The sequence below is a fragment of the Microcebus murinus genome, chromosome 9 (assembly GCF_040939455.1).
Source record: "Microcebus murinus isolate Inina chromosome 9, M.murinus_Inina_mat1.0, whole genome shotgun sequence".
Classification (NCBI taxonomy): domain Eukaryota; kingdom Metazoa; phylum Chordata; class Mammalia; order Primates; family Cheirogaleidae; genus Microcebus; species Microcebus murinus.
Window position 1 is genome coordinate 15,503,687 of NC_134112.1, and position 19,917 is coordinate 15,523,603.

The following is a 19,917-nucleotide window of genomic DNA, read 5'->3' on the forward strand; positions in this document are numbered from 1 at the left end:
ATGGCTCCAGCAGCTGGACCACACTATGGGAGCCACTGTTTTGAGCCATCAGGATTCCTCCTGGCACCAATGAAAGTACCACTGTGAGCTCACAGCTTTCTTCCAGGGAGTCGAGTGCATGTTATGACTGACCATTTATATCTGTTGCATCTAAAAATAGTGTGACTGAAAGAGTTCCATATTTAGGGCTGGTGGACACATACACATATATGTGTGTGCTTGTAATATCAGACGTGTCGATCAGATTGTATGTCAAGCTACATCTTATAAGCGAATGGGTCACAGCCTCTGGACGGCAGTGTGTTTGACAGTGCACAGATGAGTGGATAAAAGGGAACAAATGACAGAGCTTGGGAACAAAGAGATGCCAACGGCAAGAAAGTAGAGTATTGAAAACTAGAGAGCTGAGATGTATCCGAAAAGGTTTTCCTGATACATGTAATAATGTAGAATGATATATTTACATTTTACGTTAATATTAATTTTTTCCGTAATGAATCATCCATATTTGGAAGGTAGGTTTATGTAGCCAGTGTGCTATTTTTATCATGTGCTTAATGGGAGAAAAAAAAAAATCTGTGTTAATCCTGCCCAGGAGCTGAAACTGTGATGACTGAAGTGCGCCCAGTCCCTGACGGGTTGTGCGTCTCCAACACTGAGCAGCGTCACAGCCAGGATTCTCTCCTGACTGTCCTGAGACTGAAAACAGAATCTGTCAGGCCTACAGAGCCCCTCATGATGTCCAGCATAGCATAGAATTTTCTCTGGAAAAGATCCTATTGGCTCACAGGGAGATGCCCCATGGTCAAGACCCAAGGCCTTACCTTGTTTTTCCGGTTCTGTGTTTACTTTCCTAAGGACAAGTTGCAGCTCTCTATTTTTCCCTCACAAGAACTCAGAAAGAAATCCTGTGTGTGTGTGTGTGTGTGTGTGTGTGTGTGTGTGTATGTGTGTGTCCCTGTGTTATTTTTTTAAAGCAGCATTTTCAAAGTGTGTTTCTGAGGAAGACTAGTCTCAGTGGATGCAGAGAAAAGGGGGTCTTTGGTCATATGGGACTGGGGGCTACGTCACCTTTTGCTTTTTCACAGTTCATGTCAGCATGTTCAAGGCTCTGAGGAGTTCTGTAACAAACGCCATTAGAGTGTGTTTAAGCCAGAGTTTCTTAGTCTCTCCTTCACCCCCAAAATACCTTGTTCCTGGGAAGTGGATGTTTGGGAAACTTTTTTAAGAAGTGAAAGGGTATTATGTTCCTGGAAACTAAATATATCACATATAAATAAGATTTTAATGGGATATTAAGACAAAAAGTAAGCCAATCACGTGTGTATACATATACATAAGTATATATGCAAGGCTGTTTCTCTCTTTCCTTTTTCTTCAAAAGATGTTTTATACTGTTTTTTATTCTTACTTGATGACTTGGCTTTAAATCAAACATTCACTGTCCCCTTTCTTCAGGCCTTTCTTTGGGATTATGGCCCTGAGAAAATATCATTTTCTGGGGGCCTACGACCATATAAATAATTTGAGCCACTTTAAATGACTATATCAGTCAACACCATTCTAGTGGCCAGTTTCAGGGGATTCTGTAAATACCATTCCCACGAAAGGGAGCAAGCTGCTCACTGCCGCCCTCCTGGAACCAGGCCTGGCCACCATGCCCTGGGATAACTCTGTGGATATGAGCCCCAGAGTTCCTGGGGCATATGGTTGCCCATATATATTCAGTAGGGTTGGAGCTTGCTCCAAAGTGGAGAGGTGGGGACCAGGCCCACGCAGGTGCTGGTGTAGGCTGGGGGTGCCCTGAGCATCTGGTCTCTATCACCAGAGGTGGACTTAGAACATTTCAAGAAAAGTGCTGAAAAGCATGCCCCTCCCCCCCGAAGTTCAGGGCCAGGGACATGTTCCCTCTTTCCCAGGACTGTATCTTCGTGTTCAGTGATAGAGAGGAAGAAAAAGATTGCCTGTCTCAGGACTTCTTTTGTAGCTGATACCCCCAACTGCTTTTCTTAAATATTTTCCCAACAGTGGTATTGCATATTTTCTCCCTATGATCAAATCCAGAGGGATTATCCTTTGAACATCCAAAGGCTTATTCCTCCAAGCCCTGCTCATCACCCCGTTAGGGTGCCTGCCCTGCTAGCAGGCTGACAGGAGCGCAGCCTTCCAACCGCGTGAGTGTTGGGACTGATTTAGCATGATTACCTTTTCTACTCTTATATCTCTGTTTTCCAGCCTAATACTGCATCTTACTTTTTAACTTCATCCAATCATCCTATTTTTGCTAGCCAATCAAACAGAAATAGATTTTCACTTTGCAGAATCAGTTCATGAAACGGCCCTTTTCATCCTTGCAATGCTGATGAGGCCAGCCTGCGATTACAGACAGAAGCGTCACTCACTTGCTGGGCTTAAATACCAGTAACCTGGTTTTAAATACTGCACTGACTTTTGTTTTTAATGAAGCATATTTCTGGACCAGCTGCCTCCTCTTTCACTTGTTATTTTCTCAAAGCAAACATGTTAACATTATATTAAGACAGAAAGAATTATTAGGATGAAATTTGGAAGGAAGAAATATTACATGGTGCCTTTCAAGCCCAAATTTATTCAGTTTATTACCCCAGTGGATTACTGACATCATTGCTCCGTTCCTTGAGCAGGGATAGCCAAGCAGTGTAATTTACGTATCATCTGGTGTTCTAAAAGTATTTTTTAGTCATTGTGTTATTTGGCCTGACCATCTTCCAAGGTTCTCAGACTCCAGAGCCTCAAACAATGCCTAGACTTTTCCCGTCCACAGAGCAGGGACAGCTGCTGAATATGCGTATTCCCTAAATGTGTCATATGCAAGGTCTCATTCAGTTTAATCTTGACGCCAATCCTGTGAGTTACATACCATTATCCTTACTTTATAGAAAAGCAAACCTGTCATCTTTCTGCTATCTGCCCATTCACGAGTCACAGCAGAACCTCATTGTAAGCACAGACCCTGTCCCTCTTCCTTGCTGACTCTGTTCTCATGACTGTCGGCTTTTACACTCTTAGTCATAATGTACTTAAGAACAGTGAACAAAATCCCCATGCTACGCTAAGAATGACTTTGCCGTCTACCAAATTGTTCCAGTAAATACAAAAACAAAAACAAAACAAACTAGGGAAACAGTCCCCTATGAAGTTTAATTTATTGTGTGTCAACTCATCAGGGCATTGCAGGATTGTGTAATTGTAGGCAGGTACATAAAGCAAGTGTGGCAGCAAGTGAACAACTGGTGAGTCTTGATTGTGTGTAAAAGGATCTGCACTGTACCAGTCTGCTAAGTGTACAGTAGTGCCCCCTTATCCGTGGTTTCACTTTCCACAGTTTCTGTTACCCAGGGTCAACTGCAGTCCCCAAATATTACGTACAATAAGATATTTAGAGAGAGAGAGAAACCACATTCACATAACCTTGATTATGGTATATTGTTATAATTATTATATTTTATTATTAGCTATTATAAATATCTTACTGTGCCTAATTTACAAATTAAACTTTATAATAGGTGTATATATATATATATATGATATATTATATATATATGAAAAAACATAGTGTATATAGAATTCAGTGCTATCAGTGGTTTCAGGCATCTACTGGGGGTACCAAGAAGGTAAATTTCCCTAGGCCACTGTTTCATCATAATTGTTGATGAAATGCTAAAACTTTACTGACTATTAGAAGTTGTCAATTATTGAGTGACCGTTAAATGAAAGGTGTGTATATTACATGAAAAATAATTCCTGATCGGCCTTGTTCCTAAAAACTCTATTTAACCTTTCTGAATCAAGCTTCCTATTGGACCTCCTCTGCCTCACTGGGAAGTTTATAAGTGTGTAGCACAATAAATGGGATTTACTAAAGGTTCTTAAAATCTATTTAATGAAATCATAAAAAATGAAAAATCTCTGGAAGAAGTAGTACCTGTGGCCTCACTGTAATCTGGGTTAGATTGTGTTATCATTTAAGAAATCATTTTGTTTGTGCATGTGTCTGCTTGCAGCCATGGAGGGTGGCTTGGAGACTATGTTTTCTTCTAAATCTTTTGTGGCTCTAGCTATGAGTTGAAATTTTTAGTAAAAATCAGAAAGTATGATTCTGTTTCCCACTTTTACCCAATTTTACTTACTTCTACTGATTTTGTTTACATAATACTATAACTTTTCTCTTTAAGTAGTGGCTGAAATGTATATTTTTGGAAATTTGATTATTCTTTTTTAGAATTTTTTTATTGTTTTAAAAATGAGGTCTTGCTCCGTTGTCCTGGCAGGTTTCAAACTTCTGAGCACGAGGGATCCTCCCCCCTCAGCCATCCAAAGTGCCGGGATTACGGTGTGAGCCACCATGCCTGCCCTGGAAATTTGTTCATTCTGTATCAGTTTTGTAACTTGTGATTTTTTACTATAACAAAATATTCCCATGTCAGTTTAGTAAATATCATTTTAAATAGCAGCAGATCACTGTGTTATGAAGGCGTGCTGTGGTAGGTTTAACACATCTCCTATTGTCAGGTTCTTTTTTTTTTTTCTTTTGTTAACCAGCTTTATTGATGTCTGATTGATCTACAATAAACTGCACATATGGAAAGTGTTCAGTTTGCTAAGTTTAACATATGTCCATGGAACCATCACTGGAATTGAGATAATGAATGTATCTGCCATCCCCACAAGTTTCCTGAGTCACTTTGTGATCCCTCCTGCTCCTCCCCATGGGATGCAGCGTCTCCAGGCAAGCACCAACCTTCCGGCCGCAGTCCTGCCTCTGCTGGGGGCCCAGGGCAGTAGACAGCTCTGTTCAGCCGATTCTCCTCCTTCCCCCAGGTGGGGAAATAATGCCGTCTCCCCTTGATTTTTTGATAAGGATTATATGTGACAATGAAAGCACAGTGACGTTTGTAGAACATGGTAAAGTATGTGCTTTAAAGGCAAGACAGTGCTGTCAACCTTAGACTGCAACGAATGTTAATGTGAAGCCAAGGTTCACATGTGCAAAGTTCCTAGAACCCTGCCTGGCATATTCTAAGTGTAATAGAATTCTTTACTAAATTTTAAAAATATAATTGTACCAATATAAAAGTTGGTGAAACACAGAACTAATGCAGATTTTGAACAGGAGACAGGAGAATCCCTTGATAGTTTTGTGATTGCAGAGATCCAAGATCATTATTCTTGTGAAAGTTTTAAAAAGTATATGTGAGGAGTAATCATGCTGCAAAATGTAATAGAAAACTCAAGGCTAATTGAATGATATATAAGCAGCTTTCCTTTTACAATGAGTGTGGATATAGTGTTCAAAGGTATTATTGGTTATAACCTCCCCCCCCAGCTTTTCATACATTGCTAAGTTTTTAATATTTTATGAGTATGGTTCATATTAATTAAAATAACTCCTGTTCTTTAAAAATCTTTCTCCAAAAATCTCTACTTTTGTGTAATGCTTTACCCGTTGGTGTGACCTTTCAATTTCTAGACAACAAAACATTTAAAAGTGGAGCTTTTATCAAATGCTAAATGCATGTAACTTGCATTGTGTGAAAACTGACCCCAACTCTTTTTACTGTGGTATAGTTTATGGGGACTCTGTCTCAGCTCTGTCCCTACTGTGTAATTTAAACCTGGGTTGGGCCACCTTCAAGACCATGTTGTATTCCTGTGTCATGATACTGTAAGTAAATGACCAGATGTTTAGTATTATAGATTTTTTTTTTTTTGAGACAGAGTCTCACTCTGTTGCCCGGGCTAGAGTGCTGTGTCATCAGCCTAGCTCACAGCAACCTCAAAGTCTTGGGCGCAAGCCATCCTCCTGCCTCAGCCTCGCGAGTAGCTGGGACTACAGGCATGCACCACCATGCCCGGCTAATTTTATCTATATATATATATTTTTTAGTTGTCCAGATAATTTCTTTCTATTTTTAGTAGAGATGGGGTCTTGCTTTTGCCCAGGCTGGTCTCGAACTCCTGACCTTGAGCGATCCTCCCATCTCAGCCTCCCAGAGTGCCAGGATTATAGGCGTGAGACACCGCGCCCGGTCTAGTATTATAGATTTTTTGTTATTATCCTAGCACAACTTTCATTCTGTGTCCTATTTGGCTTATTTTCTTTCTAATCCAAGAAAGTTATCAGTGAGCGCTCATTTTACAGCGGATGTTGGGAGTGGCTTTCTCTCTTCTCTCCTTCTCCCTCTCTCACTCATGCACTTACACACAGCACGAACGAAGAATGGATCCTATGATAACTAAATCAAGGGACAGGGCACTGGGGAGGGTAGAGGCAGCTGGACTGTGGTCACCTCCACAGAGGAACATCACAGCAGTGGGTTACTCTAATGGGTCCAGATCTTGGCCTGTTTTATCCATCTGGGCATCTGTAATTTCTTGAGCTAACAGAAGGAGATTCCTTGCATCTTGATGGCATTAGGATATGTCTTTGGACATACTCTTTGTTGACTGGACTTGGAGCTGGAGAAGGGACAGGAATTGGAGCTTCCACACGTTCCAGGGCAACTTGGTTTATACTTGGCCAGAGTTATTTCCCCCCTTCCCACATTGAGCTGAATGCCTCTGGGTACATGTGAATGAGCTCATACTGGCCCCCTTTAGAGCCTCAGAGCCCAAAGGGATTATACATGGGCTGTATCATGAAGTCTTTTTTTTTTTTTTTTTTTTTTTTTTTTGAGACAGGGTCTCGCTTTGTTGCCAGGCTAGAGTGAGTGCCGTGGCGTCTGCCTAGCTCACAGCAACCTCAATCTCCTGGACTCAAGCAATCCTGCTGCCTCAGCCTCCCGAGTAGCTGGGACTACAGGCATGCGCCACCATGCCCAGCTAATTTTTTCTCTATATATTAGTTGGCCAACTAATTTCTTTCTATTTACAGTAGAGATGGGGTCTCGCTCTTGCTCAGGCTGGTTTTGAACTCCTGACCTCGAGCAATCTGCCTGCCTCGACCTCCCAGAGTGCTAGGATTACAGGCGTGAGCCACCGCGCCCGGCCGGTCATGAAGTCTTATCAGATTTTGTTTGTCTTACCAGAATGAAGTTCCTGAGGTGAAGAAAGAGGAGACTTTGCTGGATCTGGACTTTGACCCTTTCAAGCCTGAGGTAGCGTCTGTGGGTTCTGCCGGAGCGGCCCACTCGCCCATGTCTCAGGTATCAGGTGCTTTTTGGAGCTTTATGACTGACACTTCTTAACCCTCAATAAGCTCAGTAAGGTGACAGATGGCCTCTCTCCCTTTCCAATGACTATTATCCACTTTTATTTTTGGCTGGCAAATATTTACCAATAGGAGGGAGGAGTAGAGAGAGGATCTCATCAGTATCAATTATTCTAAACCTCCCATACCGTTAGCTTCCTCTACCCACAGACCTGGCATGACCACACACTCCTGTTTGCCCAGGAATCGTCTCTCCCAGAATGATTGTCAGTTGTCATCCAGGTGTGGATGGTACATTTTATGTCTTCCCTACATAAGGCTCTTTCCTTCGGCTTTGGGTTTACGCTTCTTACTGCTTACTCTGCTTTCCTTCCTCATACTTTGAAAGTTAAGGCTTGTCTGAAATAACCGTGAGATTGGGCCCTGACAGAAATGTCTCTCAGTCCCGACAGCTCTGACTTGATGAGGTCGCACTCATCCTCGCGTTGTAGAAGCGTCCCTCCTGTGATCCGACTGTGGTTTGACGCAGGGCTGGCCTTGAGTATCCAAGCCTGTCCCTGCTCACCACGTCCTCACTCTCGGCCTTCCTCCCATTCCAGCAGTCACTGTGGTGGCATTTCTGGGAGACGGATTCCTGGGGTGGTGCTATAATGAATGTCCTGTGGGCGACTCCTCTGGAACACAGTTAGTTTGCAGTTGTCTGGGCTAATGGAAAGAAGTTCACTTAAAATTTGTCAAAACAAGTTATTTATACCAGTACGTTGGATGTGGTCACGTAGTCGGGGCCTCACATTTGAATTTAGGCAAATCCAAAGATGATGGAATATACTTCAAATTAGTTAGTGAAAGAATATCATAAAGCACAACTTAGAAATTGAGACTCAGCTCAATTTCCTAGTCTTGAAACCTTTTTGGTACATTATAGTAAAGCACTAGGGAAAAAACAGCTCAATATCAACCTCAATAAATAAGGATTCTCTTTAGTCCATGCTTTGTTCTAGAATGTGATTGGGTTAATAATGTTCTCCTTATTGTAAAATAGGAACAACAAAAATCTAAAATGTCAGTAGAGTAGAAAATTAAGTAGATTAGGCACTAGCCTTAAGACGCTTTCCCAAAAATGAGTCCTCAGGTGAATGTTTCAGGAAGCTGTCTCAGTTAACTCTCTTCTAGGAGATTCATAATGTGCATTAGAGCACTAAAGACTCTGAGAAGTCCTGCAATTAAAAAAATTTAGATTTGTTTAACTTAGAGTTTCCCAAATTTGTTTGACTGCAGACATCGATTTTAATGAAACTTTTCTTACCATTCATTGAAGTGTTCTTTAAGACATACTTTGGGAAATACTAACGTAGTAATCGTCAACAAGTTTGAGGGTTCCATCTTGATGGTCAAGAAAAGTAGAAAATGAATGTATGTATGATTGAGTGTACTTCCTTCTCAGAGCTCACTCATTACTGCAGACAGCCCTCAGAGTGCATGGGATTCCTCCTGCCTCACCTTCCATTCTTCTTTTCTTTTGTGGCAGAAGCAACGTTTCCATGGTAGATGCTCTAATGATTAGTGGGTGAGATTTCACTGCAGTTTTGTCTTCAGATTTGAATTAAGAAAGAAAACTCTTTTACATTAATTCATGATTAAATCAATCCATAAATCATGGAACTTTTTGCAGATTTAAGACTAACGGATTTTTTTCCATTTTTTTTTTTAATGATGTTGTTTACATCTTCAAAAGTCTTAGTTCCGAAGGAAACACGTTATTGTGGTTAGGGCGAGTGGTGTATGTCCCTGAGCTCTTTCTTTCCTTGGGGCAGGTAACAAGCTCTCCTGGCCTCCTGGTGGCCTGAGTCACCTCACAGCATAGTCATCCTGTAACCCTGCTCTAATCACGTCTCTTTTTTTTGGCTAAGAAGAAAAGTCTTAGGCTGAGTGAAGAAAAGCACACTGCTGTTAGGTTCTGCCTGCCTCCTCCTATCCCTCCACTCAGAATCATGTCTCATCACCTGACCCCGTGTTTCAACTGATGTTCTTGCTGCTAGCAAGACACCTCATCTTGTGATCTCTGCAGTGTCCACGCGAGCCAGCTCATCCTTTCATGGTCCCGAGGACGATACACATGATGTTTCGCATTTGCTGCCTTCCTTTTAAAGAGAATACTGTTGCTGTCTGCAGTATGCAGCCATGTGTACTCGCTGTTGTGAGGTGTGATTCTTAAGGGGCTGGGGAGCAAGGAAACAGAAACCATCTGGGTAATCAGGAAATGTAGAACAAGTCCACGTACAAAAACACTGTGGCTTTCATGGGAGCCTTTCTACTCTCCTGCCTTAGTCATTCTACAAGAAAATGCTAGAATGGGCCCCCACCAAGTGGGTGGGTGTAGTCAGAACCACAGGGCCTGCTTTCTGCAGCGCAGGAATCCAAATGAGACATCTGTATTCTCATCTGGAAACTGTAGTGCTTTCAAGATGGGAGTGCCACGCTCTCTAGTTTGCCGTTCACATTTAGGGATTCAAAACAAGTGCATAAACATAGATCCATTCTAGTAACAAGGATTTGCGCATAAAGGGTTGTGGCTTTAACCTCAATTTTCAATCATAAAGGAAGTAAGATAGAGAATTCTCCCCCACTGCCCCCCACCCCCCACAGTGGAAGTCATTTCAACCATCTGGATTCCTTCCCCAGGATCAGTAAGCTTTGTAATTAAAATACCAGTAGTAAGTGTGTTTCTTTCATATGTCCTAAGGAGCACTCTGCTAATTTACATGATTACCAATTAATTGAGCCATGTGTTATCATCAAATTCAACATATTGAAGAACTACTTTCCTAGGGTTCATTTAACATCAGACTGGTCATAATATATCTTCTCGAATATGATGGGAGCTGATATCATTAGCCATGATTAGGATCCGCATTTCCTCAAAGATGAGATATGTTCTAATGTCTGGATGCCCTGTTTACTTTATTTTAATGAGGGGTATGTATGTGTGTTTGTGTTAAAGTATAATAACTCTGAGATACAGTTTTCTACTCACACAGTGAAAGATAGATTGAGTAATCCTCTGCCAGCCCATGTGGTAACCACTAGCCACGTGTGACCATTTCAACTTGAATTAAGTTACATAAAATTAAAATTTGTTTCTGTTATACCAGCACATTTCAAGTGCTCAGTAGCCATGTGTGACTAGTGGCTCCCATATAAGATACCACAGATGTGGATCATTTCCATCACCAAAGAAAGTTCCATTGAACATTGTCGTACTAAATGCTTAAAAATGCTTATGATTTCAAGAACTTTTATCACCTCAGCAGTTTTTCTATGTTTTGGATTTATATACTAACAATATTTCCATTTTTTTTTTTTGCTTTCAGACATTGCCCTGGGACCTATGGACGGTAAGACTACAAAGAACTCTGTATGTGCTTGTGTCTTATCCCTAGACATTTGGAAAGCTTGTTATATTTTATTTAATTTGTGATGGAAAAGAAGACTCATGCATTTAATGATAACATGGTCCCCTAAAACACTCATTAGCCCCAGAAGGTTCTGGGCATTACCAGGACCTAGAGATAACGGTGAAGTGGACCAGTGGACCAGACTCTTGGATGACTAGAGGTCAAGATTTTGGCCTTGTGCCACTTGGCTGCTTCTTGTGCTGGTTGAGTCCAGACTCCACTACTTATCACCTTGAGACTTTGAACAATTTCTAAAACTCTCTAAGCCTCAGTTTTTCTCATCTGTAAAGTAAGGGTAATGACACTTCCGTCAGAGTGAGGATTATGAAGTAAGGTGTTTGGAGAGTATTTAGCCCAAAATCTACTATGTAGCCTTAAAAGGTAGATATTACTACTGATGTTATTTATTCAGCGAATGTGCATGGATAAGAACTTCAGAATTTAAAGTTGGGAAAGAGCCACAAACAAAGCTATGTGGTGGCCTCATTGGTGCTATGAAATTAGGAGCTTGGCCACACCCCTGTAGAGCCTCACATCCCTTGGGGTGGGGCCTTTGTCTTAGAAAAGCTCCAGGTCCTGTGGTCTTAAGAACCCAAATTAAGTTTCATACTTTCTTCTTTTCCAGTGAGGCAGCAACAGAACATTTGATAGATCTAGCTATTCATGATCTTCTGAAGTGACATTGCTACTTTATCCCCTCAGAACAAAAGCATGCCATCCCCCTTCCCTTCTGCGGTCTTAGGTTTATTCTGCGCTCTTTAGAATACTTGGGATATCAGGGAAGGCTCTCAAGTGCTAGTGTTGCTTGAAACCACCGCGACTCAGCTATAACTTAGTAGGTTCTACTTGTGTGTTCACAAAAAGGGATGCATGGATTGACATTCAGGGCACATGGATTAACTCTGTCTTAATTTTCTTGGAGATTAAGGGAATAATACCAATTTTTTGTTATTCCAATATTTTATATCTTTAGTTGAAGCTGTGACACATTTTTTTTTCCCAACTGTGAAGGATATGGTGAGGGCGAAGGTGTCATCTAGAAGGAGCTTTGGCTGTTTCGGAAGACAGATTTCTTAGGAATTGCATTAATAGCAATAACAAGAATGCAAAATGATGGCTTTCTGGACATAATTGCTCACAGTTCTCAACTCTCTAGTTCCCAGGATTTTTTGCTTATGTGTAGAAAATGGATTCCAGGTGGAGGGAAGAACATCAAGAGAATCCACCAGACAGTCAGAGTGGTTCATATCAGATCATTCTCTATCCTAACACCCACTTTAAAGGAAGAACCAAGTGTAGCATGAGTTTGGGGAAGATTTTATTCTGACACTATGTCACAGCATGTGACACTGTAATTTCTTGACCTCTAGTGCTTGGTCTAATTCTGGTGTTCTCAGACTTGCTTATTTATTTGAAATCTTGCATGTCAGAATCTATTAAAGCAGGACTCATGTAAGGCCATGAAAAGTCTTTGTTGATGTTAGAAAATGACAGATGCTTTGAGTTTCAAATGTGCCTTTTCCATAGTAGTCTTAGATGATATTGGAACAAAAATCTTTTCTATCACAAAATGAGTTGTAAAATGTAATCTGAAACCAACAAAAAGCCATAGCCTGCAGCAGTTAAATACGGGAAGCGTGGAATTGTAATGTGCTAGTGAATTTTCTTTTCTTGTCTCATTATTATTATTTTTTTACCCATACAGACAAGCACTGATTTAGTACAACCGGTAGGTAAATTCTGGATTTTTTTTTTTTTATTTAATATGCATTGTGTACCTGGCATATTATCTAGAATGAACTTTTTTCCCATGACTTTGATAGTTATAGATTCAACCTTTAGCCAATTAATTTAAACACTTTCCAGTTTTGTGTAACTGCTTCTACCCTACGAAAGAGCTTTGTGTTTCTCATCAAATCTCACCATGATCTATTTCATCTTATGTTGTTTTTTTTTTTCTTTGCTCTTCTGCATACTTTAAAGACTGACTCTTCAAAAAGTCTTTCCCTGTGTAACCTGATCATGGAGGAAACTCCAGACAGTGGGTTGGCCGAAGAAATTCAAAGATCTCAGATTGATATAGGTGCATTTACGTGGGTCCCTGACGCTAGTACAGACAGTGTCAGCCAGGAAATTCCCTCAGGCGGGTCTGGAGAAGACTCTGCATGCCTCTCTGAAGCAGAGCAAGACGCGAGCTTACCCACCGGAATGCTTCCTTCTGCTGACTGGCCCGTTGTGGCAGAACAGGGTGAGCGAGACCTGGGCCCAGCCCCTTCGGATGGCAGTGAACAACTGTCCCCAAAGCCTGCGCCCGAGGCTGGAGTTGGCATTGCCACTTGTATGGAGATGGGGCAGCCATATGACTTGTTTGACTCAGAGATGCCAGCCATGGAAACTGCTGGCCTTTTCAGAGAAAGTCTTGAAGATATTAAAAAGTCAGATGAAGAGGAAGAGAAACAGAAGACAGAAGATTCTGTGGGGGCAGGTGTGGAGACATGTCAAAAGGTAGACACTGGAGCTATTGATGTCAAGGCACTAGGAGGGACAGAGGAGCTTGAAGAGAAAGCACATGAAAGTACAGGAAACATGGTGGTAGATCTTCTTAATACAGTAGGAAAGCCAGACCAGGATACCTTACACATTAATGAAGTGGAAGCTAGGAAAGGTCTTAAAGCAAGCTATAAGGAAAATGTAAAAACCAGTGAAAATTATTTTGAGAAAACTAACTTTTTAGAAAAAGCCATGGAAAGAGTAGATGAGGCAGATGAATATAGTGAGGGAGACCATGGTCCACAAGATGGGATTCAAGTAGTAATCAAGAACTGTGAAATTATAGAGGGCTCTGGAGCTAAACCTGCCAATCACACAGATACCTTGACTCCACCTCTTCAGAACGACTCTGTGTCTAGTCCTGAAGATGCCAACCCTGAGAGATGGGAATTATCTAGGAAAGATATCAAAGGAAATTTAATAGCCCCTCCCAACCATGACACACTATATCACCCAGCACGGCAAGGTGCAGACGCTGAAGAAAGTCAGTGTGAGACTGTATTAAGTGCTCCCGGAGGTGACAGGGACAAACATCAGGCTGTTGTTTTATCTGTAAAACTTGAAGTAACAGCTCAGTCCAGGATGAACTTTAATCATTCTCTGGGCTATGATGTAAACAGAAGGGATTTGTGTTCATGTAAGGCAGAAGATGCGTCAATAGAGGGGTCTGAAAGTACAGTGACTGGGGACGGTAGTCATACCACTACCTTGCCAAGAATTGCAAAGACAGACTCTTGGGGAACAAATCCAGGTCAACTCCGGCAGCCAAGTTTGGATTCAGCAGTGAATAATGTGAATATGGGAGGATTCTCTGGTATACCAGATGGCCAAGCAAGCGGATTTGCCAATTGCCTGGATTTTGTTAACCATTGGCCTATCAGAGATATGGGAGGCTTAGGTAATTGCTTGGAGCATTTAGATATAGTTGAGAGAGAGAAAGTCCTGGAGGTGGACTTACTAGCTGGTGTAGGCAGGGAACAGGCCAGTGCTAGCTGCTGGGAGCACAGCCGGGAGACAGCTAGACCGTTGGTTCTGGGAACCTCCTGGAACACTAGCTCTGAGAGTTCTGCTAGTTCTCGAGACAATGACATCAACAACTCAGATTTATCTGAAGATGAAATTGCTAACCAGAGATATGGATTGTTGTACCAAGAAATAGAGGCTGACAAAGACGAGGTACTTACCCCATTCTGTAGCTTAGACTAGCCAAAGACTTCTGTAGGTTCCGTTTTTCCTAATGTCTCTCACCTACTTCATTATCCATCATTATCTTCTCAGAGTCCTGACTGATCTCCTTGACAAATTGTCATGTACCTCTTGAAATCTGTGCAAACCAGACACAAATAGGTTGACAAAAAGCACAACAAAACAAAACACTCAAAAAGCTGAATGATTGTGCCAGGAATTAATAAGAGTCTATTTTACCATCCCATCTTCTGAGTTTATTCTTCCTACTTTCATTTTTACTGTTCAGGCACTAAAAATGTTCTAAACTAAAAGCAGCATAGACTAATTTACTGTTCCTAAATGGGTCCACTCCAATAAGAGCGCATGAAATGTTTCTGCCCAGGACCACTGAAACTGTAGACTCTCACAATTGCTATCCATAAAAATGATATATTATAGAAAAACTGAAAAAAGCTTCTTCCAGATTCTATCAGTGGCCCAAAACAAAGAGCCATTTAACCCCTAATGGCCCTTCTTTGGAATTATCTTCTCATTATTGAGAAAGTAGGTTTTGGTTAGTGCTGAGCTATGCATCAGCAATGATCTTTCTTTAAAATTAATCTTTTTTGTCAGCCTATTTAAAATAATACAGCATGGCCTTTTGCATTTCCTGAGCCCTTTCACACACAGCAACCTTTTGTATTATTTTTAAATTCGTGGTAGTCTTTACTTTCCAACCTGTCTAATGGATACTTCCTGATCCTACAAAAGTGGTGATGAAATAAATAACACACTATGATTTCCATTTCTGTTTAGGCTTCTGGTGGTTCATTTAATGGATTCACCCAGGTAAGGAATCTCTTCTTTTCTAGCACGATCCATCTTCTGAGAGTGATGTACATTGTTTCAATATGGGTCTCTGGACCACTGATACGGTATAATGATTAAGAGTGTCAGGACAAAAATGTGACCCTACTACTTACAAATGGAGCAACTGAGACAGAATAGTAGCAACATTATAGGATTCCTGTGCCGATTAAAGGAGTTATGCATACGGAGCACGTAGCCCAGCAGCCTACTACATACTAAGTTCTCAATGACTTTAGTTTAGATTTTATTGATATCATTAGCTGTACCATGGGTTTCTACCTTCTTCTGATTCCTCTACTTGAAATTAGAAGTTCTTCTGAGAGAGCCACTAGATTTGGCTGTTGGAGCAGAAGAGAAAAGGATTATAGGAGTGTTTTGAACTAATGAGATGAATGTTTAGAAACTATGAGAGGTTTTCAGGGGCCTCCTTCTAAAGATTCATATAGGAGCCACACTGCTCTGAGCCTTGCCCCCTCACTGGTCCTCCAGAGAGGAGCTGTTGGAGGTCATAAAACATATATTGGCTCTGCCCAGTGTGAAAGAGGAGCCACAGGATGGACTGTCCCATTCTCTGTATACATCCCAGCAAGGAGACAGGTGTAGCCCAGGTACAAGGCAGGCCACGAGACTACAGAGATCCTGGATTCGGTCCTGATAACCTCTTGAGGAGGAGACCTGACACAGAGGCTCTGCCTCAGAATGTCAGACATGCACAGTTTCTAATACTTTCAGCATTTAGAATTCTCTATATAAAGAGATGTTCACAATATATTCATAAATATAATTCTGTATTTAAAAATTTCATTATTTTCCCCCATGTTATCTATAAAAAGATAAAACCCATTCACACACCCACACCCAAATACAGATACCCACAGACACAAAGGGAAATGATAATGCATCTCTTCTGTCTTTGGAAAACTCTTCTGAAATGTTATCATCGGCATTGTTATCCATTTCTTACTTTTTTCATGCTGGTATTTCTATCAGAGTAATTAATGCACATAATTTAAATAGTAACAAATTTTTATATGGGTTTTTATTAAAGCACTTTAGACTTTCACACGTCTCCTTCATTTCCTATTTCTTAGAGGTCAGTATTTTCACCTGCTTTAACAAATTCTCTGGGTTTAACCCATATGTGTGCATGGGTTTCTTATCATGCTACTTCCTGAGTTCTAAAGCATTATCTGTTGACCTGTCTCTGGAAGGTGAGGACTTAAAGTATTTTCCAGCTCCCAATTCACCCCTCTCTTCAGCTTCCTGCCTTCCTCTGGCAGAGCCCACTAGAGCCACGCAGCGGCCTGTGATAATATGATGGCCATGAAAATGCAATGAGCAGCCTAGTCATGAAGCTGATGTTTCATTTTATGCCAATTTTTTATCTTCCTTTGAGGTAATAATTGTGGGTCTTGTTTGTTTCCTGTTGGGTGGTTTGCTTAATTTTCTAGGTACTTATCACCAATTCAAACCCATACTCTATGGTTATATAAATCTCCTCTTATTTTGCTGAAAATATTGAATATTCAGTTTCTTCTTCTTGAAGAAGTGTCCTGCCTATCCTTTGGATTGCTACTATCTGAGCTGGATCTTCTGTGACTGCAGTTGGCTGCACCAGCTGTTCTCCCAGGCTCTCCCCCAGTGTCGGTCCTGGGTGTTGCCTTTGACCTCCCTCCTGTCCATCACTGTTTTCTGGATGTAAATCATCCTCGTTTGTGGTTTAATCCCTCATTTGCGTAGAGTAGCTTTCTGAGAAAAGTATGCATGAAAGGTGTATATTTGTGACCTTACACATCTGGAACTGTCTTTATTCCTTTCTGTATAGATATACATAATGGACCGTTAGTTTGAGTATTACATTAGAAGTTGTAAATCATTTTTCTTTAGAATTTTAAAGCTCTGGCTCCACTCAATTCTACCTCTCAGTGTTGCCTGTGAGAAACTGTCCTTTTAATTCTTGATATTTGTAAGAAGCCTTCCTCCCACCCCTCCTCCTTCTTCTCTCTACCCCGCCCCCCACCATCTTTCTTTTCTCTCTGGAACTATGTGGAATCTTCTTTTCACTTCAGTGTTTCTGAGATTATATGGGGATGGGCTATGGGCTGAGTCTGTTTTCATTCATTGGTAGTAGGCCTTTTTAATCTGAAATTTTACATATTTTGGTTTGGGGAATTTGTTTTATTATTTCACTGATGATTTCTCTCTTTTGTTTTCTTTGTTCTCTCATTCTGTAACACTTCTTCTTTTTCATATGTGAGCTTCCTGAGGTATTCTCCTGTATTCTCTTTATTTTTTTCTTTGCTATTTCCTTTTCTCTGTCATATTTCTCTACTTTCGCAGCTTTCCAACTCTTCTAACAGATTTTTCACTCCTAAAATTTTTTCAATTTCCAAGAGTTCTTTTTGTTTACAGTGTTGTGTTTTTTTTTTAATAGCATCCTCTTGTGCCATGAATACAGCCCCTTCCATTATATCTCTAAGGGTATTCATAATCATTTTTGAAGTTATTTTTCGTGCAAAGTCTTTGCTACTTCCACTTGCCTTTTCTATTTTCTATGCCATTTCTCTCTTTCATATTTGAGGCTTTTCTCCACGTCTGGTGATGCTGACTGAATAGTTATATTCAAAGCGAGATGCTAAAAAGCTTACTGGAAACTCATATGAGGATAGGTAGAGCTCATCAGCTGTGGGCATTGTTGTAGGATTTTCCAGCTCATCTTTTCTGTTGGGGAGCACCTGAAGTCAGATTCTTTAGGCATTTTTTTTTTCCCCCTGAGCTGGTCAGATTTCCCAGGGAAGATTCCTCTGGTCTCCTGTTGGGGGTGGTGGGAAGGGTTGAGAACTCACCTGATTACCAGTGTAAAGGAGATGAAAGGGGAAAAGGTGAGGGCAGGGTGGGGAAAGAGGGGTACATGTTCTCAATATTTATTATGTAAATCCTCACTGAATCCTTCTACTTTCCTAATATATGCCTGTGTGTCCTTCAGTCCAGAAAGCCTCTGTTTCAGCCTCCATAGAATTAACCTCAAGTCCTCTGCTGGGGCAGACAGGGTCATGGCTTGCTTTTAAGAGTAGGTTAGAAAATCTCAAGATCTAATTACTTTTTTGTAGACTTTCAACCAGTTCCCCTGTCTTTAGTGCCACCCTGACTCCTATTTCTCGTGGTTCTCTATGCTTCTAATTCCTGACCCACTGGGATTTCCGAGGATCAAATTGGGGTGATTCTTGGCATTTCTAACATCACCCTAGGAGATAGATTGGATCCACCAAATTACTCATTCACCTGCTTTCCAATTTGAACATTTTGCTACTGTTCTCCTCCTTCCCATTCTTTTCGTCTTTACAGGTTTATTACTTTTTTTAAAAATCCCTTTATTGGGGGAGGGGAGCATGAGCAATATATGTAACCTTAACACTTGTACCCCCATAATACACTAAAATAAAAATAAAAATAAATCCTCTTTATTGTTTTGTAGTTTGGATTCTGGAGGTAATAAAGGTTCATGAGTTCAATGTGAACATGTGTTCATTCTGTCATCTCTAACCACAAGAGGCCCATCTTTTCTGTCGGGAAGCCTCTAAGGTTAATTTCTATAGGTATTTTTTCCTTAACAGTATAGGTATAATTTCCCTAAAGATCTTGCTTCCTTTTTGTATTTCTTCCAGCTTGATTTTTTAGATGAAATGAGCATATTTTTAACTTAAGACTCATAAATAACCCCTGGAAGTAATGCTTAGGTGATGTAGTAAGATTTAGTTTACAACATTTAAAAAGTTTAAATTTAGAGCCCATTAGCAACTAACTTCTAATTTGGTGTAAACATCCAGAAGAAAACCAGTGGATGAAAGATCCTCTGAAACCAGTGCCCTTACTTTAATCACTCTCATTGTATTCTGCTAGCAAAGATTTATATTTAGAATAACTACTATTAAAACTTACTTTTGCATTTTTTGTTTTAATGTTTTAAAATAAAAAGAGACTTTTAAAAACTTAAAATGTGTTTATCAACACAAGTGATGGTAGCTAATTTAAATATCTTTTTTAAAAAATCTAATATTTTCTCCCCGATTTTCAGCCCCAGGATACTTCATTATTCACGATGCAGGCAGACCAGAGTATGATCAACAACTTGGTAAGTCGATTTGGGTTTGTGTTTTGGGGAAGTTGTTAGTTACTGCAAATCATTCTAGGTTTTCTAGAGTTTGAATATCTAGAATGTGGTTTCTACAGCTCCCACTTTTCTAGAACACAGGAGAGAAAGCATCTGTTAAATCTCAGCATATCTTTGAATTTGGTCACTTCTATCATAAAGGCACAGTAATCCCAGCAAAAACTCAAATCTCCTAATTATGGGCCCCAGTAGAACACAGTGAATCCATCAAGGACATACACATTTCCATGTGACTGTAACTTAAGCTCCAGGATTTAAAATGAAATTGCCTCAAGAATCTGTGCTTCAAAATAGATCCTTGCTTGTTTCTTGAGCTTGAAACTCCCTCATTTCTCATCTAATCCCTTCATTTTATAAGTTGTAGAAATAAGTAATGCATAGAAGAGTTGTAATTCCTAATTCCATGACAAGTGAGAGGAGAGAAAAGCTTAGATAGAGAATGAGTAGGAAGCAGTAAGAGTTGCTCTTGGTGCTAAACAAGATTCTTAAAAGATCAGTGTTGCAGTTACCATGGG

The 19,917-nt window shown here is 40.5% G+C and overlaps 1 protein-coding gene across 5 annotated transcripts in view; it reads left to right on the forward strand.

The window, feature by feature from the left end:
* AMPH (amphiphysin) overlaps nt 1–19,917 on the forward strand; it is a 220,668-nt gene that overhangs the window by 159,486 nt on the left and 41,265 nt on the right. For 2 of the 5 annotated variants that reach the window (XM_020289907.2, XM_076006299.1), the window contains exons 12-16: nt 7,068–7,184; nt 10,561–10,584; nt 12,350–12,373; nt 15,178–15,210; nt 19,307–19,363. In XM_020289907.2, the coding sequence (XP_020145496.2) occupies nt 7,068–7,184; nt 10,561–10,584; nt 12,350–12,373; nt 15,178–15,210; nt 19,307–19,363 (255 nt within the window). Of the gene's footprint in view, nt 1–7,067; nt 7,185–10,560; nt 10,585–12,349; nt 12,374–12,627; nt 13,150–15,177; nt 15,211–19,306; nt 19,364–19,917 lie in introns of all 5 variants that reach the window. The other 3 variants (XM_076006296.1, XM_076006297.1, XM_076006298.1) reach the window with 2 other exon arrangements.